At 39.2% G+C, this 23,707-nt stretch overlaps 1 protein-coding gene across 6 annotated transcripts in view; it reads right to left on the bottom strand.

The window, feature by feature from the left end:
- Nucleotides 1-23,707, bottom strand: part of slc35f4 (solute carrier family 35 member F4) — a 109,946-nt gene that overhangs the window by 29,745 nt on the left and 56,494 nt on the right. For 2 of the 6 annotated variants that reach the window (XM_052019505.1, XM_052019515.1), the window contains 2 exons: nucleotides 2,834-3,131; nucleotides 1,809-2,028 (listed from right to left, as the gene is read on the bottom strand). The exons of 1 other annotated variant lie outside the window; for it this stretch is intronic. In XM_052019505.1, the coding sequence (XP_051875465.1) occupies nucleotides 1,809-2,028; nucleotides 2,834-3,131 (518 nt within the window). Of the gene's footprint in view, nucleotides 1-1,808; nucleotides 2,029-2,833; nucleotides 3,132-23,707 lie in introns of those variants that run through there. 3 more of the 6 variants (XM_052019533.1, XM_052019523.1, XM_052019548.1) reach the window with 3 other exon arrangements.

Below are 23,707 nucleotides of genomic sequence, written 5' to 3'. Positions count from 1 at the left end.
ATATCCCTCCTTTCCCTGCCTGTTCATGTGTCTGTCCAAATGCTCTTAAACGCTATCGTATCTGCTTCCACCACTTCCCCTGGAAACACATTCCAGGCACCTACGACTCTCTATGTAACATTGTTACTTGGTCCATTTGACTACCTTTGTGAGTTTTAGACAGTGGTGGGATCAATGTGATGACCCCCCATGGTTGAATATGCCATTGTTGTTTTCACATTAAAAACAGCCACTGCAGTGAGACATGGGAGTGTGTTAAGTTTTCTGTCTGTAGTATTCAAACCGTAGTATGCAGATGATGATAATGCAGGTACGTTCTCAGAGGCTGAATACAGCCCTCCAACCCAAAAGGACCATAATGAGACCCCGAAAAACATTTCCCAAATCCCAGAGCTATCTCTCAGTGAAGACAGACATTGATGATGAAATTCAACTCATCTTCCAGCTGCCAGCACAGCCATTGGTCATCTGAGGAAATCTGTTCTAGAGTTCATGATGTTAAATCTGGTACCAAGCTCAAGGTTTCCTGTGATCGCTATCCCTCTGTATGCCCAGAGACTAACTATAGCGCCGATGCTGTCTCTACAATATCCTCCAAATCCACTGGCAGAACCATCCTCCCCCAGCCAACACCCCTAATATTGAGGCTCTAATTTCACTCAGATTGCTCCAATAAATGAACCATAATGCTTGAACCAGACTCCCCAAACAGAAAAAAAGGCATTCTACCACAAGCTCATTCTTGGCAAGATTAAAATGAAAACAGAAGAAACAATCCATGTGTATTCAGAAAGCCCCTTGAGAAAGTGTAATAATTCCACTCAAAAGTAGATAGCATCTGAGTAGGTCTGCTGGTCAGGAGCATACAGAAACTGTGTGAAAGGGGCAGGGAAGCAGAATGCTCCACCTTGCATATTAGTCACCCTATCAAAACATTTCCTGCTCCAGCTATGGCAGAGTCTGCAGCTACTACAATGTTCTCATCAGCCACTTCAGAACTAATGGATAAAATGGAAGTGAGCGATCTTCAGTCACGATGGACTGTCTATTGATCTGGAATCAGAAGTTTGAATCCTACATGGCAGCTAGGGAATTCAAATTAAAAGTAATTAAGTAAATACAAAATTAAAACCCAGCATCAGCAATGGTGACCATACTACTGAATTGTTGTAAAAACCCATCACTAATGTCATTCAGAAAAGGAAATCTGTTATTTCCCCTCAAGGTGACTCCAGACCCACCATGATGTGGTTGACTATTAATGGCGTTCTGAAATGGAGGAAGAGAAAGGGAGGGGAGGAGTGGGGAGGGAAGTGGGGGGGGGGATGTCCATTACAGAGTCTGACAGATTTTCCATTAATCCATTTATGTGACCATACCTGCCTGAAGTTCCACTCTGGATGCAAGTGACCTAATATATCTAAAGGCACGAAACAGGAACATATTCTCACTATGTTCATAATGCATCTACATCAGAAATATATTTTTTTCAGTGCCGTCAGCTTTCATTAGTGAACAAGACCCACCTCTAATAGGCCAAATGAATCTCGCTGGAGGAAAACATTATTTTCTGTGGAGATCAGTTTTTCAGAGGAATGTAATTCTGCATTATTTTTAAACATAGTTTCTTCAAAACTCTACTCACATTGTGTGAAGTTAATTTGAGTGATCAAGGGAGCACGAGTTCATTTGTCAAATGTTTTTTAAAGCTTCTAAAATAGATTCTGTGAATATTAAAGACTGGTGCAGTTTTTATTACCTGTAGAAAAAAATGTTTTTATTGAAGCCATAGATCAAAAGGTACTTACTCTAACTCCCATGAACTTGTCTTTGAGCACAATCCAAGATAACAGAAAGACAAATGCTTTGTTGCAACAAAAGAGAGCAGAAACATCTGTGGCTGTTAATTTCTTCAGAGCAAGTAAATATAGGTAATTAGTTAATGTCCAGAGGATAGAAAATGGGGCTGTTCTTTTCAGGAAGAGTCTCAGAGTTAGTCCCTCTTCACCAAATATCCTACTGCATTCTCTGCAAACAAGGAACAGAGAGATTTGTAATCAGAGATACAGGTAACAGTAATTTTGTTCTCACTACATCTATTCAATTAACAGACAAATGCAAGTACCTGCTATACCTAAATATTTTTGTCTTTCTATGCATGATGAATGACATGGGTGATCCTCATTTATGCCAATATAATTAAATGAGTTGTTCACTTAAGAGAGGTGCTACCAGCAGGGGGTTTTAACAGGATAATTGTATACAAATTTGGATTGTAGCTGTTTGGCATCCAGTCCTGAATAAGGAGAAATTTCCTGCAACTAAATATTGCAAAGACCAAATCTACTATCTTCAGTCCCCATTATAAACGCCAGAGACTATTGCACCCAAACACTGATGAAGGAGAAAGGAGATCGCTTCAACCTTTAGCATCCTATTGACCCCAAGATGAGCACTATTCAAAGACCACTTTCATAACAATGTCCCTGCTTCATCCTCTTCTGCTGCAACCATCATCCATGCCTGTTACCTCTGTATTTGACCATCCCTCGTGCTACCCAGCTGGCTTCTCATCTTCCATCCACCAAAAGCTGTTCTGAAATGCCGCTGCACTTTTAACTAAGTTAAAGGTACTGCATAACTGTAACTGTTATAATCATTGTTCCAATTTGCAAACACAGAAGCAAAATGCGAAAGTGGCTGCCAACCAAATGTCCTCAAAAATACAATCAGGAGTAGAACCCGTAGAAAAAAATGAAGTAACAAAAAAGATTTTGATTGCACAGTACCTTTCATCTATTTAATTTTTAAGAAAAAGAAAGGGGATCAGTACCTAATTTTCTTAATTATTGTCCGTCTTTCTTGTGCTGTTGCAAGGTGTCCAGAGTAGTACACAGGAAAAAACATTATGTTCCAATTTGTAGAGAACCAAGTCATAAATAAAGGGCAATGGAAGTTCTTGTATGTGACTTTGACAATCTGTGTGGTACCAACCCAGGAGGATGACACAGAAAGAATGACCAGAAACCCCCAGAAAATCTTGAAGAACACCGAGGTGCATGATTGACAACGTGTCTTAGCGCTATTATCAGGGTTAAGATTTTCAATCCGATTCTCTGAAGCTTCTTCTCCTGGGAAATAAAACAGAAAGACTTTGAAATACAACAGAACTGTGGTCATGCACTAAAGCATAATGTTCTGATATTATTTCAGCTGGGAATTCTCCACACAATTTCAATAGTCGGTAAAGTATGCTCTCCTCCCACACCCACGCCCCAAAGCCCATGGGTTAAAACTGCATTTTACTGTGAGGCAAGAAAAAAATAATCTGTATCCAGACTTCACTTGGCAAGTAAATCTAATCAGACAAATTTGTAGATTTTCACTGTGTGAGATGTGCATTCTCTCCTGCAAAACACTGAATGAAGGTCACTGTTTTACTTATTGCCTCTGATATCAATGTACAATCTCATTAGTGCTCTTATCTTGGTCTACTAAAACTTTTCCATAGCTTAAGAGAAATGGACAAATCTGAGGTACTGCTGCAAGCCACCAATTTCATGCAGGAAAGTAAAATATAGGAACAATGACAGAACAATAGTCAATTTAGCTCATTGAATCTGTTCTACTATATTGGCACCTTAATCTATTTAATTCAAACTCTGCCCCTGATCTGTAGAGACCATAAGATATAGGAGCAGAATTAGCCCCATTCTCTCACCTTCTCCCCGTAACCCTTAACCCCCCTTACCAGTCAAGAACCTATCAATCTCTGCCTTAAATACACGCAATGTCTTGGCCTCCACAGCCCTCTGTGGCAACAAAATCCACAGATTCACCACCCTCTGGCTGAAGAAATTCTTCCTCATCTCATTTTTAAAGGGATGTCTCTTCATTGTTTCTAGGGGTAAGGATGGTGAATAGTACACACTAGAATATTCAGAGCCCGAGTTCACTTTCTCTACCTCAATTTCCAGTCACAGCTAATGATAATATAGTAGTATTCTACGGATGCACTGAATTCCAAGTTGTCCAAATTTATCAAGAATTGGGCATCATTCATGCTTGGCCTTTATTCAGCCTGAAAAACATTTATTATCCAACCCTAATGCCCCGGAAGTTAGAGCTTGCTAGGATATTTCAGAAGGCAGTTAAGCATCAACTATATTGATGGGTCTACAGTAACATTCAGATCAGACCAGTTAAGATTGGCACCTTTCCTTTCTTGAAGGGCATTAGTGAAATTGGTTTTGTTTTTACAACAGGCCTGTAGTTCATAGTCACAAATATCAATACTGACTTTTTATTCCAGATTAATTTAATTTCCCTACCAAGATGATATCCAGAACATCTGGATATTAGTTCAGTAACTTTAACCATTATGCCAATGTACCCGCTTTGTGAGTGGCAAATAACATTCACAACATACAAGTGCCAGGAAATGCTGGAAACACTCAGCAGATCAGGCAGTATCTGTGGGAATAGAAATACATTTAGCAGGTTGAAGACCCTTCATTAGAATAGAGAAAGCAAGAAACATGTTAGTTTTAAGTTGCAGAGAAGATAAGGGTGGGAAGGATGAGACAAAGGGAATATCTCCAATAGAGTGAAACCAGAGACACCTTGGTAATCTTTAGGTATACAGAGTCATCTGCTTTTAGCACTTTGTGTTTTCATTTCAGATTTTCTGCGGTTCTTGATCTCCAAAGAGAGAGTCTGGCCATCTCGCATTGACATAACATCACTTAGTCATCCATCATCAATGTGCTGGAGGTTGGCAATGGATGACCAGGAAAGAACTTGGACAGCGGATTCATGCTCCACAGGACTCTAGCCACCGGGCACCTCAGCAATGTTAATAATCCGGGTGTAATCCACAGTAGCACTCAGAGCTGGGTGGTTTCTGCCTAGACTGCAGTGGAAGTTGAGACATCAGCCATCAGGGATATTAGTTGCGTCTGCTAGAGATGATGATGTCAATCTAGAGAGACAATGGTGAGTGTCTTGTAAAGCGGTTGGGTTATATTCCAGCTGTGATTTAAAAACTGGCAGCGTGTGCACTCTGTGGAATGTGGGTGCAAGTCTTGGGGTAGTGGTAAGTGTATGACAGGGTGGTGAGACAGGAATAACAAAGAATTTCATTGGTATTATGTAAGCCTCGGGTGTATTTATTGGGGAATGGGCTTTGTTGTTGTCTTCCCGTGATATCATTAAATTTCTTCTGGATATCCCTGGGCTTCTCTCTATGCAATGATCTTGTGAATTCCTCCCATTACCACTTCACCAGGAATGCAGAGGACCTTGTGCCTTTCATCTAATTTTTTTTAGGAAGGAACAAAGTCAATTGAAAATTACACTCTTTTTTCAAAGTAAATTCCTTTCTCTGGGATTTTTTTATGAGAGGTTTAATCCATTATTTAAAATAAATTAATGCCGTCATAGTGTATAGAAAAATTCCACAAGATCACATTACTATAGTCATTATGAGTATCATTCAGCACAATGGTAGGTCAACAGCTACTTTATCATATTAGTTATCCTAGGGGATGAACTAACAATCTAGAGCCTGGAGGGCAACTCCCACATGGCAGCTATAGAAGTTAAATTAGCAATGACAGCACAAAACTACTGGATTGCTACACACACCCCATCTGGTTCACTGACATCCTTCAGGGGAAGAAATCTGCCATTCTCACTTCATCTGGCCTATATGTGACAGCAGGACTACCAACGTGTAACTCTTCACTGCCCTCTGATTGCCTTAAGAAGCCACTCAATTCAAGGGCAATTAGGGTTAGGCAGTAAATGCTGGCCTTGTCAGCCATGCCCAGATCTCTAAAAACTATTAAATCAAATTAATTATTAAAGGCCAAATACTATTCAGCCATTACCAAAGTATTTTATAAGAGCTCTCTCAAGTGACAAGAGCTTTTACTTTGTTGTTCATGTATTAATCTTCTCTGGCTTTTCACCATTAAATGACTGTTCCCACTTTCCCTGGGCATATAGGGAAGGGCATATAGTGGAGAATGTAACAAAAGCAGCTTGATAATCCCAAGTCAAAATCCAATGCTCTGCTTTTTAAACACAACAAGGTTCAGTTCCCATGGTTTACATGTAGTCATTTTCCTTTATTTAATACTTTACTGACAGCAGTATTTACTGAAGCAACACTTTATTGGCAGCAGCCCCAGTGAAAAGGAGCATGTTGTTATTTCTGCCTATTCTTTGCATGATTTCATTATACATTCTGTCAAATGGCTTGCTTCCCATAGATATTATTATAGTGAAAGCTAAAAACACATCATTAGCATGCCAGAAAAAAAATTGATCAAATGGATGATGAAAAGCTTTTCGCATCCTCCCAGAGGAAATTCTAGCCCAATGATTGCCAAATATAGGATGGAAACTAAAAAAAGCTTATGATTTTTTTTGCATATGAAATCATAGTAGATATCAAGTTAACCAGCACAAAGTAGATGGCATTTCTAAGAAACGTGACAGACTATGTAATTGCTCAGATAATAGTAGAATAGCACAAAAAACATATTTGTTTCATATGCATTATTGCTCTTTTATCTTTGTCAGACAGAAGTTTATTACCATTGACCTCATTACAAGCAAACACACTATAAAGTTGGGATATAACAATTCTTCATGCCAGAGTTTCAAAAGAATCTGGCAAGTCACATAAGCAAGCCTTATTAATTTTGGCGCTGTCAGTTAGAAGTGCTGTTTTACTTCTGGATAAAATTATAAGATGGAATACAGCAAAATTAACAAATGCTCATTGGGCAGCACAACTGGACCACAACCCTCATTATAATAACTAGAAGCTGCTGCTGGCACAAGCTGTGCACTGGAGGCAGCTCATTCATCTCAATCCATTCAATCCGGGTCACCAGTCTTGGCAGAGGTGGCCCTCTCTGTGGTGTGAGGAAGAACAACAGCTTGCAGTGATCTTTAGTATTCCACTTGGCCCTGCATGAAAACATGTTTTATTTAAAAAAAACTTTTATTGGCAGCCAATTTTCAAGTTGCATCCAGGAAAGGAAAACCTAAGCTTGGCTCAGACCAGCCCAGTTTCAGGAAGGAATCCTAAAATAGGATATTCAACCTAAGCTTTACTGCTGAGCGCCCAAATGCCTGTCTCAGGGGGCTGGAAGGGATGCCTGAAAGATGGCTCCAGTCAGTGTGGCAATTCTGTAAACTTTCTGGTGCTGATTTTGATCCTTAGTTTTCCCATTTTCTGTGGAATACCTCTTCTGTTGATTCATCTCATTTAATTAGTTATTTTTCTTTTACTTTTGTGGTCTTGGCTGTTCAATGAGATTTCTTCATGATGAAATTAGAACTTTCATACTTGTGAAGCTGTTACCGTTATGCTGTGTTACTGTATTTCCCTTTAAGGACACTGTGTACAGGTCTGAGCATGTGCACTATCTTGCACGTAGCAGTAAGGAAGCAGCCAGGTCAGCACTGAATCTGTATAATTAATCACAAATATAAGGATTGGAGTTTACAATATTTCTCATTTTTATCATCACAATGAAGGTTTCAAAGGAAATCTAGGGAAGTTAACTCGGGAACACAAACTTCACCCCACGCTGTCAAGTGTTACAAGCCCAGGTTGCTACTTGATGAGTGTCCCTTTAAGATGCCTGAATGGTAGTGTGTGTGGCTTTATCTGACTACTGCGAGTAGAAAAAAAAGTGACTATAACTGGAACGTGCTGGCAATTACACAGACGGGGAGAGAGAGAGAGAGAGAGAGACAGAGAGGTAGACAGAGAGAGGTAGACAGAGAGAGGTAGACAGAGAGAGATGGTAGCACTGACTGCCAGTCTCTGTATCTACGAGCGAATCACAACTGTTGTGATTGTCCCTATACAATTCATGCATGGATTTTTGGAACAATCTGTGGAGTCCACTTTGTCGTTAACCTGTACCAGGAATCAGGTATATCTGTGGGCGGCCATGTATCGATTGAAGTGGCAGATATCTCTGACTAAAAGCAACAGAGTTCTTGGGTGACTGAGATGTTGTATTGTTCCATTGTGGAACTTGTGGATTTCGTAAACTCCTTCTCTCTATTTGCTCTACATTCTACTGTGGTTTTCAGAAGACTTTGCCCATCGTTTTGCTTCATGACTTGCTGAACTGAATTTTGAGAACTATTCCTAGACTTGGGGCTTGGGAACTTGCCACACACACTTCGGGTTTATTTTGGGGTCAATGTCTGATATCTAACATTTTTATTTCTCTTATTATTACAAGTAGTTATTAATAAATAGGTTTTAACATTTAAACACAACTCACTGTTTCTATTGTTGCTGGTACGTAACACGTTATAGGCTAATTGGAAAACATGCTGTTATAAATCCCTCCAAAGGTAGTTGGTTATCAAATTTATAAGATCCTTATATAAAAATTTCATTGGTGTCTGATGAAACAATTTTTCATTGTCAATCTCACGATTAATTGAAATTCCCCTTTGAGAATGCCATTGATATTATTGTTTTGATGCAGTTCTATGGCATGAATAGCTTCCAAATGGTTGTTTTTCATAGATAATCCTGACGATCATACTAACAAGTTATTATTGATGCTATCAATCCATTCACATCCAGCAGGAGGAACTGGACATGCAAGTCTGCAGTGGAGTCAATACTAATTTATCTTTTTGAGAGCATTGAGATTAACAAAGTGCCTCTCCAACTGACATCAATTAATTAAAAACAGTTTCCAGATCAGACACCAGCTTTTCTACTTGGGGTATAGAAGGAGGAGAGAAGGCATTGTGTCATATTTCTGTTAAATTCATTTTCAGAAAACTCAGGCTTTGGGTCAATACCAGGAGAAAGCAATTAATTGATAGCTCTTTCAAACAGCCAGTATGGACATGAGGTCAGAATGCCTCCTTCTGTGTTCTATAATTCTATGGTTATGTATACCCTCAGGTTATGTGCTTGTGTCTCCCTTGTTGCAGCTTGGAGAAGCAGCATAAAATTGTGTCAGTAAATTTGATTAAAATTCATAGGGAGCTAGCATCTCAAACGTATCTCATAGTCCAATAGGTGATATATTTACACTTTTAACTGGAAACCTAAACATGTATTATCATTAACTATTCAATTCCCCTCACTGTTCCTCAACAGATGAAGCATTCTATCCTGCATGCAGACAGAACTAGACAACATTCAGACATGGATCCTGCCACTTACTGTATACTTTCCTCTTACATTTGACCTCCCAAAGTGCAACACCTCCTACGTGTCCAGATTAAACTCCATCTGCCATTTCTCTGCCCACATTTACACCGGTCAATATCCTGTGGAAGCCTTTGACAACCTTCCTTGCCATCTACAACTCTGCCAATTTTTATGTCATCTGCAAATTTAATTATCAGCCCGCCTACAGTTTTGTCTAGATCACATATATATCAAAAACAACAGAGGTCCCAGCACTGATCCTTGCACAACACCACTGGTCTCAGACCTCCAATCAGAATAACAGCCCTTCACCTCTACCCTCTGCCTTCTATGGCCAAGCCAATTTTGAATCCACTCTACCAACTCTCCATGGATCCAATGTGCCTTAATCTTCTGGATCAGCCTACCAAGAAGGACCTTGTCGAAACCTTTACTAAAATCTATGTATACAAACAACATCTAGTGCCCTACTCTCATCAATCATCTTCAAAGTTTTTAGATTAAAACTTTGCTTTTACTGACCCCATTTCTTTTTTGGAACAACTGTTTTGATACAAAAATCAAGTCCTAGTTGTATGTTCCCACAAAATGTGTGCAGTTAAATCCCAGAAACACTCAGGTCAGACAGCATCTATGTAAAGAGAAACAGTTAATATTTCAGGTCTGGGACCCTTCATTAGAATTGGAAAAGACAGAAAACTAGGTAGTTTTCAGTAGCATGTGAAGTAGGGAGGGATGGTTTCATTTTTAAATTTGTAGAATTCAGCAGGTTGCTACTTGTAGCAAAAATGATACACACGTAATATGAGTCCACTTAGGATTTCACTACTGACAGTCAATCAAAAGAGGAAAGAGTCCCTTTGCATGTCTGAAGAAATAAGCAAGTATGTAAATGAACAGAAAATGTTCCGTGCAGACACTCACATAAAACTGAGTATTTCATACAATGATTTTATCCAAATTGATTAAGAAATCAGCCCAGTACCTGACTACTCTTATGAGATCACAATGCACTATATTGTCTAATAGGAACCTGGAAATGAGCACAAAGTCAGATTTGTTGTCTGAAACACATCTGAGGGTCAAATATGATGCAAAGTTTTGAAGAACCTGGTTGTGTTTCAGGCAGTTGGAATTACCATCATTTTCTCATCCACACTCCTATTTTGGACTTTCAAGGCTCCAGTGACTGACTGCAAAGTTGCAGCATTTATATTGCAGAATCTACATGAAAAATATGCATTGTGAGATCTGAGTGGAGAGGAATAACAGTATGGGACCAGAGTATTAGGTAATATACAGCTTTCTGAATTAATTGAATTATTTAAATATTATCTAATTAATGTAATGTTTTTAAATTCATAGTTCATTACTTTCTAAATTAATATTAATTGTTTGCACTATTAATAATTTTTAAGTATTGCTGAACGTCAGAGATGGGTTTGACAGTCAGCTGAGCCAGGACAAGGTTTTGCCACCTGTCAAACTCTTTCTTTCATCATTTTTCTGGACAGGGTATGTTCTGGTCCTCCATGTGGATGCATTCACATGCTCTAGGCCCTACTGCCCCAGAGGATCAGGCCAATACTTACCACCCATTTGTAAAAGAGACAGGCCTACTCTGTAGGTCAGTGGCGAGAGAGTGTAGCTCACTACTGGCAGGAGATTCTGGACCAGTGTGGTAATAACCAGATCATCTGTTTCAGAGACAATGATATTCAAGCATAAATATTGCAATACAGCTATTTTTCAGTAAAAGGGCCATGGGATCCTTTTAAGTCCTCCAAAACATCTCTCCAGAAAGAAGACTCCTCCCTCACAGTTGTACCAAAGTGTTAGCCTAGATATTTGTCCTCAAGTCTCTGGAATATTTTTTGAACCACACCTTCTGACTCAGAGGTAACAGTCCCATCAGCAGAGCCACAACTGTCAACAATATGCTCAGTTTTCTCATAGGAACTTAGAGCAGGAACTATCTCTTTTACATTTGAGTTTCAAATCAAGGATACATAAAAGAGGATTTCAAATGCAACCAAGATTAAACAATACAAATAAGAGGACCATAATATTAAAAGTTAAAGAGCCAATGATTTAATTTTAGTAAAAGTTCAAGTTCCTTCATCAGCTTAATAGGGTTTAAATTCAATGCTGCCTTATAATGGACACAAAATGACCATGTACACAAGAAAACAAAATACTCGTCTATGGACAATCCTGAATTTGTTTATGAACCTCATCACAATAAATCCAGTGAACCATGGGTGTCAATCAGCTGCTCTTACTCAGATTGAGTCACTCAGCCTCAGTCAAGTTGAATCTTGGCTCCTAAGCTGGACACAGCCAAGTCCAGGAAGGGATGGGAAAGGGAAACAGGAGTAGAGTTGGGTGTGGTCCAGCAGGAGATCACGGAAGCAACTGAGAGCAGAATGAGCACTTCTAGCAACACACAAGTACTTAGGTGCCCATTTTCTCCAAGGCCTTCAGCATTCTTTCTAAAGGACCAGTTGTTGGTACACTTAAAATTGTAAAACTTTTACAGACTAATGCTTTAACAACATTAATGTAAGGATACAGAAACTGGTGCAGGACAATAACTTTAACCAGTGAAATGAGGACCACACTCATCTGAGGTGGATGCCAACTAAGCTGACAGTCTGGCAAATATGCCATCATTCCATCTGTTCCCATTTGTAAAATTGCTGCAGTCATCTTGAATTTATCCCCCAATATCTTCCAGAAATGATTGCTCACCTTACAAATATTCTTATAAAATTGGAAGGCGTCATGAAAGCACATGTCGACAGGATTATTAATTTACACTTATAAGAATCTTGGAGAGAAATGATTTAAAGATGAGGTTTCAGAGGGCTTCAATACACAGAAACCAATTTGGCAAGTTGTTGGGGAATGAATACACTGCACTGATGAGTTATGGAAATCTACTAAGAGCATTTGCCTCTGTTACCACAGAGGTTAAGCACTGCTTGATGAACTGTATGCACTCCTTCTCTGTAGATGAAGTGGCTGATGTGAAATTTATTACTATCACTTTGATGTTTCAGGTTGTTTCCAGGGGGTTGATTAGATGCTCCATTATTTAAAATCATTCAAGATCTCACCAAAAAAGTAATGTCTTTCAATGCCCTTCATCTGAGAATTTTGTATTATTCCTTTTGGAAAAGTAATCAAGCAATATATGTAAAAGGCAGCTGCTTAGCTAACACCAGCTTCCCACTCTACCAATTTAAAAAATATTCTCTCCATTGTATACTTCAGTACATACATGGAACTGATGGTCAATGGTTGAGGAGCTGGAAGGGAGCACTGGAAGTACCACCAGCAACTGGAAGAGATCTCTGGAAGGAAATGACAAAGCTGCTGACATAACAATGGGGGCATTGGGAGCAATAAAAGAGTAGAAGAGAGGATGAGTGGCAAGAAGAGAGTAACAAAGGACAGGAAGAACACAGAGCAGAGGCAAGAGCATCATTAACAGATAATGGAAGAAGGCAGGAGACTAAAGTGTCTCACCTTTGCTGATGGAAACACACTCTATCGACAAATATGAGGTGTAGTTATCATCCAGCAAACTTCTTCTCAAACATTACTTTCAGAAACTAAAGAAGTGGGGAGCAAGGGCTACACATGAAACTCAGAATCGAAAGACCATTTATCCCACTAAAAATTGTCATGTTGTGTAAAGGAAAGCAACCTTGTAATAATTGTATGAAATGTTTTTCTGTTTCTAACTGCTTCTAACTAGCTGTGGATACAGATGTCCCATTCAAAACTCCAGTAGATGGAATATTTTTTGTACATCTGAGCCATTGAGGGCCACAAGAAAAATAACTGCACTGCAGGATCATCAGACCAGTTGGATCATGGTGGGCACACGTATGAAGTAAGAGAATACTTCTATTTAATTAATCTGCCTTCAACAGAGGAAACTGCTCAGGAACAATTTTCTTTCCACCTGCTTGTGACCAAAGGGAAGGTATAATTTCCATACAGAGTTCTTCCTAAACAGACATATATTTTGAAAAAAAAATTGCAGGTAGAACATCATGGGCCATAATAACTTAGTTTCGCACTCAGTGCTGTAAATTGGTAATAGTTGGGATAGACTATTTGAAGAATGGATGAGATAGATCACGTTTGCTGTTACTGCTACTTTTTTCTGTGTTTGTTATTCCCACTATTCTGATGACAGATTATCCGATAAGGTCTTCAGGCAGCAAGAAGCAGTCCTCACACAACAGGACGAAGTGGTTGTAATAACTGTTTTGCCTAAAAGCAAATGGTCAGTAGACTGGGTATTACAACAGTGGATTTTGGACACTTTCATTATTGTTGCTGTTATCGCTACAACAGTTCCATGACTCATTTTTCAATTTGTACATTCACAGATCTGAACATGGATTTCTCTTGAGAAAGCAAAATCCACAGAACAAAACCTTATGTAATTCTACCTACCCCTTTATCCTTTCAGTCTCAAATCAGAATCACATTATGCAAATTACAATCAAAATCCTTCTTCATTGGCTACACATCCTTATTCGATAAACTGAATAAATTTTAATCAACTGGATCTTGCATTATTAGTAGAACTACGCAACAATACACACATCAATATATTTACATATATTCTCAGATTTTTAATTCATATGTTAAATGCAAGTGTGAAAAATTAACCATAATTTTTGTTTTCCAGAAGAGATCATTCAGAACGTACTGTAAACTGCTTCAATCTATCAACACTTATAATGGCTGAGGCTAGATTAAAAGCCTAAATTCACTCCTTGGAAAGACTGACAATCTATTATACTATTTTAACATTACTTGTTTATTTCAACAAGGTAAATTTGCTATTAAAATAGCTTGCTTTAAATCTTTGCCTGTTGCTAACCTACAGTACTTATAGGCAAAGTTCTTTCAGAAGAAATATTAATGACTTAAAATGAGTCTTTATAATCATTTAGGAAATTTCTGAGGGAGTTGTATCTCATAACGCAGCCACACTTGCACAATCAGTTCCAGTGATCCATCTGTAATTGGCTTCACTGATCTTGTGCAGCCATTAACAGATAATTTAAATGGCCACATCAAATAAACTCATTTCATCCTTGAATGTTTAAAGAAAAACTTCATTAAAAATAACTAGCCCTCACTATAGAACCAATAATGATTTAAACAGTAATGTAGTAAACACAATTTTCTGCAGAATCATTTTCATAATACACATGAACTTTTGCAAACTCAGTAAGGATGTGGAGTCCTTTCCTACTCAGGGAAATGATGCAATCAGAGCCAAACTCCTTTATGATTTAATCTAATCAACATTTGATTGCTTTACAGGAGTTTTACACTCAATAGCAGAAGAAAAGCTGCAAGCACACAGCCCAGTCCCCCGAGGAAATACAAAACCCAAACCATAATAAATTTAATTCATTTAGCCTACAAAGAAACAATCAGCAAGCTATGCACTCATAATCAACAGAACAGGTTGATTCCACTGAGATTAGTTACAAAAAAATTAAATTTTAAGTAGTATCCTATCTGCTTAGTCTGACCACTGTAAATATTAAGAACTCTATTCATTTATTCTTTTTCAACTGACACTGTACACAAGTCAACAGAAATCAGGAAAATTTTGAAAGCTTGGCACCAGAGCAGCAATTAACAGCAACAGGACATGTACGTTCTATTACAATGCTTTTTCATTTCATTGCTATCATGTGTAATATATCACAAATTAAGCATCAATGTACCATTATGATTACCAGTAGTTCGTAGATGCATCTCCCATAGCACTGACTCAGAACAGTTTTATATATATTAAATAACTTTGATATTAAAATGGATGTATATACAAAAGGTGAGTTCTGAAATATATTGCGGCTACCTTCTATTGTTGAAGCTGTTAACACTGAGGCACTGTAAGCAACTATTGGTGCCACTCTAGCCGAATGCTTCTTCATCTCTGCAGCAATTCTTGGAGTTATTTGGAGTTACAGTTTCTTATAGCTGAATATATCTCAGACACTATGCTGGAAACCCAGTGATAAAGCCAAGTCTGCTGTTTGAATGATTGTTTGGAGGCGATGCAGCATGCTTTGGATGCTGATGTGCTGTTTCCCTGGGAACCTTTTTATAACATGCTAACTGAGACGATCCCTCAAGCCCGAATCTGAATACTTCTTGTTCTTTCGTGCTGCTGCTGTGGATGGGTTGGAACCAGAGTAGCTAGATTTGAATAGAGAGGCAGAGCTAATCTCCTCATGAATGCGTCAGTGCAGTGGTTGTCTGTTTTTTTAAAAAATATGACTATTGCTCTGGGTGAGTTGTAATCACATGTAAAATAGATGCTTTTTTTCCCCAAACTGTATGTAAAAATTTCAGTAACATTAAAACATTAACTAATCAAGAAAGTAGGAGATTTTTTAAAATTATATTCCTGGTAATCAAGAATCGCTAAGGAGATTTGACAGGATAAAATAAATTATCCTTTTGAATCGTTTGAAGATATACTTTAATTAACAAGAAACCAAACACATTACTGGCATTCTTATGTCACTCTATACAACATTTCACCAGGACACTGACTTTTTGCTCTAACTTCTTTCTGGGATTGGATTTGTCATTGTTGTTTCTCCAAGCATTATATTAAATAATGACCAACTTAATATCAAGTTAAAGTATACTACAAAGGAACTTTATGTGCATGCAATAAGAGATTGAAGTTCATACAGATGACAATTGTATTCTGAATGGGGTGAGCTCAAGAAATAAGATGTGGAAGATCAACCTGAGGGCTGAAATTACAGTTCAAACCTTCAGTCAACCTAACACCATCTGTTCTCTAAGACAGTGAAATCAAACATCATTATGACAAATCAATGACAGATTAAGGCTGCCAATGAGACAATAATTCTCCAGAGTTATTTTAATGTGCTACTTCAATTAAATTATTTAATTCCCGTTGATTAAGAAATTTGGTATTATTTGACATTAAAAATACAAATGTCTTCAAATACCTGAACACTTTCCCGATATTGTTAAAGTAAAAACATTTTCCCCTTGGGAGATTTAGTCTGGTTATATTTTAAACTTTTGGTCTAGCTATTAATGGTTGCATTAGGTTAGGCTACTAAAAGATCAACCAAGCTCCCATTGAGACATTTCATATACGGACCTGTTTTGGAATATAGAACATAGAACAATACAGCACAGTACAGGCCCTTCGGCCCACAATGTTGTGCTGACATTTTATCCTGCTCTAAGATCTATCTAACCCTTCTCTCCCTAATAGCCCCCTATTTTTCTATCATTCATGTATCTATCTAAGAGTCTCTTAAATGTCCCTAACGTATCTGCCCCCACAACCTCTGCAGGCAGTGCATTCCACGCAACCACCACTCTCTGTGTAAAACATTTACCCCTGACATCCCCCATATACCTTCCTCCAATCACCTTAAAATTAAGCCCCCTCATGTTAGCCATTGTTGCACTGGGAAAAATTCTCTGACTGTCCACTCGATCTATGCCTCTTATCATCTTGTACACCTCTATCAAGTCACCTCTCATCCTCCTTCTCTCCAAAGAGAAAAGCCCTAGCTTGCTCAACCTATCCTCATAAGACATGCTTTCCAATCCAGGCAACATCCTGATAAATCTTCTCTGCACCTTCTCTGAAGCTTCCACATCCTTCCTATAATAAGGCGACCAGAACTGAACACAATACTCCAAGTGTGGTCTGACCAGAGTTCTATAGAGCTGCAACATCACCTCACAGCTCTTGAACTCAATACCCTGACTAATGAAGGCCAACACTCCATATGCCTTCTTAACAACCCTATCGACCTGTGTGGCAACCTTGAGGGATCTATGGATGTGGACCCCAAGATCCCACTGTTCCTCCACACTGCTAAGAGTCCTGCCATTAACCTTGTATACTGCCTTCAAATTCGATCTCCTGAAGTGTATCACTTCACACTTATCAGGATTGAACCTTACCTGCCACTTCTCAGCCCAGGTCTGCATCCTACCAATATCCTTTTACACTATCCACAACACCACCAACCTTCTACACTATTCACACCACCACCGACCTTTGTAACATCAGCAAACTTACTAACCCACCCTTCCACATCCTCATCCAAGTCATTTATAAAAATCACAAAGAGCAGGCGTCCCAGAACAGATCCCTGCAGAACACCACTGGTCACCGACCTCCAGGCAGAATACGCTCCATCTACCACCACCCTCTGTCTTCTATGTGCGAGCCAATTCTGAATCCACACAGCCAAGTTTCCCTAGGTCCCATCCCTCCTGACTTTCTGAATAAGCCTTCCATGAGGAACCCTATCAAACACCTTACTAAAATCCATGTACACCACATCCACTGCTCTACCTTCATCAATGTGCTTTGTCACATCCTCAAAGAATTCAGTCAGGCTTGTGAGGCACGACCTGCTCCTCACAAAGCCATGCTGACTGTCCCTAATCAGCCTATGCTTCTCTAAATGCCCATAAATCCTGTCTCTAAGAATCTTCTCCAGTAATTTGCCCATCACTGAAGTAAGACTCACTGGTCTGTAATTCCCAGGGTTATCCCTACTCCCTTTCTTAAACAAAAGAACAACATTTGCCACCCTCTAATCATCTGGCACTACTCCTGTGGCCAGTGAGGACACAAAAATCGTCGCCAAAGGCACTGCAATCTCTTCCCTAGCTTCCCGTAATAACCTTGGATATATCCTGTCCGGCCCCAGTGACTTATCTATCCTAATGTTTTTCAATAGTTCCAGCACATTCTCTTCCCTCACATCGACATGCCTAGCATATCAGTCTGTCATACACCATCCTCACAAATGTCAAGGTCTCTCTCTCTGGTGAATACTGAAGCAAAGTATTCATTAAGGGCCTCCCCTACCTCTTCCAACTCCAAGCACACGTTTCCTCTTTTATCCCTGATCAGTCCTACCCTCACTCTGGTCATCCTCCTATTCTTCACATACGTGTAGAACGCCTTGGGGTTTTCCTTGATCCTACTCGCCAAGGACTTCTCATGCCCCCTTCTAGCTCTCCTAAATCCATCCTTAAGCTCCCTCCTGGCTACCTTGTAACTCTCCAGAGCCCCATCTGATCCATGCTTTCTAAACCTCAGGTAAGCTTCTTTCTTCCTCTTGACAAGATATTCTACATCTCGTGTCAACCACAGTTCCTTCACTCTACCATCCTTACCCTGCCTCAATGGGACAAACCTATCCAGACCCCAATGCAAGTAATCCTTAAACAACCTCCACATTTCCACTGTGCACTTACCCAAGAACATCTGTTCCCAATTTACGCTCCCAAGTTCCTGCCTAGTAGCATCATAATTCCCCCTCCCCCAGTTAAATACTTTCCCATATCGTCTGCTCCTATCCCTCTCCAAGGCTATGGTAAAGGTCAAGGAGTTATGGTCACTGTCTCCAAAATGCTCTCCCACTGAGAGGTCTGAAACCTGATCAGGCTCATTGTCTGGGAATGCTGGGAGTACTTTAAGAGTACAGCAGTATGGTATAATATGATGAATTTAGTCTTTACTAATTTGTAGCAAACTGGATTACAGTTCAACAGCTGAAATCACACACTGTAATGTAGCTATTACATACAATGACTGAAGGTGACATAGAAAATAGCTCAGTACTGTAATTATGAAGAAACTGATAAAGCAGCTGCAAAATCAAATCTACATTAAAAGCATTCTGCCCAATATAACAGCAATGACCATTTCCTTTCCAGGTAACTTTTGGAAAGGTTATCAAAAATTACAGGGGGATTGCTATTGGATCTTGGTCAGCTAGGTAAATGGGCCAAGGATTGGCAAATGACTTTCAGTTCGGATGTGTGAAGTGTTACATTTTGGCAAGGCAAACCAGGGTAGGACTTATACAGTGAATGGTTGGGCCCTGGGGTGTGTTGTGGAACAGAGGAACCTAGGAGTACAAGTACATAGTTCGCTGAAAGTGGAGTCACAGGTAGACAGGGTGGTGAAGAAGGCATTTGGCACGCTGACCTTCATCAGTCAGGGCATTGAGTATAGGAGTTGGGACATTATGTTGCAGTTGTATAAGACCTTGGTGAGACTGCACTTGGAGTATTGTGTACAGTTTTGGTTACCCTGTTATAGGAACAACATCATTAAACTGGACAGAGTGCAGAGAATATTTACGAGGATGCTGCCAGGACTCAAGGGCCTGAGTTATAAAGAGAGGTTGGGCAGGCTAGGACTTTATTCCTTGGAACATAGGAGATTGAGGGTGAATTTATAGATGTGTATAATATGATGAGGGACATAGATAGGGTGAACACACAGTCTTTTCCCAGGGAAGCGGAGCTAAAAACTAGAGAGCATAGGTTTGAGATGAAAAATTTAAAAGGGACCCGAGGGGCAACTTCTTCATGCAGAGGGTGATGCATATATGGAATGAGCAGCCAGAGAAAGTTGTTGAGGCAGGTCCAACAACAACATTTAAAAGACATTTGGATAAGTACATGGATAGAAGGAGTTTAGAGGGATACGGGCCAAATGTGGGCAAATGTGACTAGCTTGGTGGGCACCATGGTTGGCATGGATGAGTTGGGCTGAAGGGCCTGTTTTCATGCTGTATTAAATGATTCTATGACATAGCACTTATGATTTTAATTCCTCTTGGTCAGGTCAATACTTAGATCACATTGATGTATATCTAACCAAAGAGAAGGGGAATGGAGAGATAATTCTAAAGACTAATCCAAACTGTTCGGACTTGCCTCCTCTGGTACAGGAGAGGATGAATAAAGTCTTCTAGGGGATACAGACAAGCTGAGTGAATGGGCAAGAACATCCACCTCAGTACATGAAACAGAAAAGCAAATTGGTGAGAGATTGGGTAGTCTTGATGTTCAAAGGGATCTAGGTGTGCCTGTACACAGGTCAACCAACACATATTGGTATTGGTTTATTATTGTCACTTGTACCAAGGTACAGTGAAAAACTTGTCTTCCATACCGTTCGTACAGATCAGTTCATTACACAGTGCATTGACGTGTGGGTGTAACAAGTGACTAGGAAGGCAAATGTTACATTACCCCTTATTATAAAATGATTTAGACTAGACCAGTTTTCTCTCAAATTTAGAAGAATAAGATGATCTCATTGAAACTGACAAAATTCTTACAGGGCTTGACTAGATTCAGGCAGAAGAGTCTAGAACAGAGGGTTATAGCCTCAGGGGTAGGCTACTTCAGATTGAGCTGAGGAGAACCTTCTTCAGTCAGGGGCCGGAGAACCTTCGGAATTTTCTACCCCAGAGGGCAGTGAAAGGTCAGTCACTGAGTTACTTCAAAACTGAGATTGATAGATGGGGATAATATAGGAAAATGGTGCTGAGGTAGATCACCAGCAATGCAGGGCAAGCTCGAATGGCTTGATAACCTCCTCCTCTATTATCTCTTATGTTATTGATTACTAAGACACTCTCAGATTCAGTGCCACATATCATGAGCCACACTAAAAACGTAATTCACAATTTACAAGGAAAATAAACACTCAGAGCCCCCAAACTTTTTGCTGAGCAAACCAATTTTTTGACCTATGTTCTCTGTAGATTTCTAACGTCAAATACAGTCTGTTTTCAGATTGTGCAGACAAATACACAAGACACAGCTCAAAACTAGGTGTGCCCTCTTTTTTCAAAGGTTCGTCAGACTGCCTCTCTGGAACACAATCCCTAAAGAAACAGCCTTAAAACAAAAATTGTTGCTCACTATCAATATTACATAAAAATAAAAACCCTTTGCTTTCCTTAATCTCTCTACTTTGGAAAATCTGTCCACACAGAAACAGTCTAGTCCTTTAATTATTCAGTTAAATCATCCTAAAGTTTACAGTTTTATTTTACAGTAATATCACTGATCTCTCAGGAGTTCATCATGGCTACCGAAGGATTTTAAAATAGGGCATACTCATAAATCTGATTATGGAAAGCTATAATCTGGCTCATGACAAGTGTGATTTTGCTATAATAGTTCAACACAACAGTGAATCTGTTCACATGATAGAGTTGAAGTGACAATAAGGAAATTCCCAATCCATTCATCACCAGCTAACTTACATCTAGCAATATAATTTATTATGAACATATTTTAATAGTAAATATCAGTAAGAAATATTCACAAATTAGTCTTTAAATGAAGGTGATTATTAAAAAAAAAGCAAGTTTTGCTACTATTATGATAGGCTTTAGTGACATCCCACTTGGCATTCAGTATACAGTTTTGGTCTCCTTATGAGGGGTGCAACAAAGGTTCGCAGGATTGATCCCAGAGATGAGAAGGTGACGAAGTAAAAAGAGCCTATATTCTCTGCATTAGAATGAATGAGAGAAAAATTCCATGAAAAGCATGAAATTCTTAGAGACCTTGACAGGATGGATGACAAGTACTGTTTACAAAGCTGGAGCATTCAGAATTTGTGACACATGTCAGTGGTTTTGACTTAAATGTAGGAGAATGATAAAAAGGCTTGCAGATGACACAAAACTTGGCTGTGTGGTTAATAGTGAAGAATAAAGCTACAAGTTTCAGAAAGTTTCTAACGGACTGGTGAGGTCAGCAGAAAAGAGGTAAATGGAATTTTGCCATTATGCATTTGGGATTTCAAAATGAATTACAGTAAAAAGGAACAGAGGAACCTTGAAATCTCCAAATATAGAAGAGCTAGTAGATAAGGTAATCAGAATGCCATATTGAACAATGGCCTTTATTAATAATCAAAGCAAAAAAAAGCTCTAACTACACAAATGCTGGGGTAATGTGTTCATTTCTGGCCATCACATCACAGGTTTTCTGCCTTCCATTCATGGGATATGGGCAGCACTAATATCAGTATGAAATATTCACAAATTAGTCTTTAAATGAAGGTGATTATAAAAAAAACAAGTTTTGCTACTATTATGATAGGCTTTAGTGACATCCCACTTGGCATTCAGTATACAGTTTTGGTCTCCTTATGAGGGGTGCAACAAAGGTTCGCAGGATTGGTTCGAGATGAGAAGGTGACTGAGTAAAAAGAGCCTATATTCTCTGCATTAAAGGAATGAGAGAAAAATTCCATGAAAAGCATGAAATTCTTAGAGACCTTGACAGGATGGATGATGAGTACAGTTTACAAAGCTGGAGCATTCAGAATTTGTGACACATGACACATGGGACACATTTGTGACAAGAATTTCTTGAACTGAATGGCTTGCAAGCCACTTCCGAGGGCAGTTAGGAGTTAACCAAAGTGTTGCAGATCTGGAGTTAGATACAAGTAGAAATCCTTCCCTGAAGGGCATGAACCAGATGGATTTTTATGACAATCCTGTAGTTTTGTTACTGACAACAACTTACCAATTAATAAATTAATTTAGATTCCTTTTGTGATGGGATTTGATCATTGGCCTATGTCTGTGCATTATTAGTCCACCAACATAACCACAATGTGATGAGAGAAATAATTTGTTGGGCTAAAGAGAAAATGGACATTGGGTGTGGATAGACCGAGACCGATGAATCAAGGAATTGGTAGTTGAGATAGGGCTGGGATCAGGGTGTGTGTTTATCAGGGCAAGAGGAGTGCTTGCTGTTGGTGGTCTATTGGACTGAATATCTGGCCAGTATCAGGAGCTCGGTGTGGGTTGTTTAGAAAGTTGATTGAACTGTATTCTGTTGATCAGGTTGGGCTGGGGCGGTTAGTCAGAGAAGCAATTGAACCAGGATTAGAGATGGCGTGGGCAGTCAGAGATGCAATCATTGGGTGGCTTTAACCCTCTGTTGTGTAAGGTCCTTGCTATTCAAGGAACTCTTAATGCACAGAACAATTTTGCACGTAACATCAAAACATGCACAGCACACTATTTGATCTCACCATGCATGCTGGTAGCCACAAGTACAAAGGTCCAATCAATAACCAAGTCGTTCCAACAAATGAAGCATCAGATTTTTGATTAAATTCTGTTACGCTGCACACAATAACGTTATCCTAAAAGAATTTCTTGGCCACAGTGCTTTATTTAGATATTGATTTATAAAATATTTGGACTAAAAGGTCTCCAAATCCAAAGTCACTTACTGAGGTAAAATCTCCCAAACCAATTATCACACAATTCTTCAGAAATAAAATGTTATGATATCTAATGACTAATGTCCTGTAAATATCTGAGTTTGTTAACTGGAGACAACGTCTGAGGCAAAATAACAGTACTGTGCTGACAGCTACAATGACAGCACACTACACTCCAACAATACGACAGCTCCCTTGCTGTGTGTGTACCTTCCCACTCCAGCTCAACTAATTAGATGCGTAAACAGAAAGCACAAGTGGGGAAACAGACCATGCTGCCTTGCATATGAAGCAAAACAGAGCCCTCAAAACTGTTTGCTGCTCTTCCGAGGTACGAAATTATGATAATTTCTTCTCAAAGCCTG

This window comes from Pristis pectinata, chromosome 1 (genome assembly GCF_009764475.1).
Source record: "Pristis pectinata isolate sPriPec2 chromosome 1, sPriPec2.1.pri, whole genome shotgun sequence".
Lineage (NCBI taxonomy): Eukaryota > Metazoa > Chordata > Chondrichthyes > Rhinopristiformes > Pristidae > Pristis > Pristis pectinata.
This window is presented reverse-complemented; position numbering and strand designations above follow the sequence as displayed.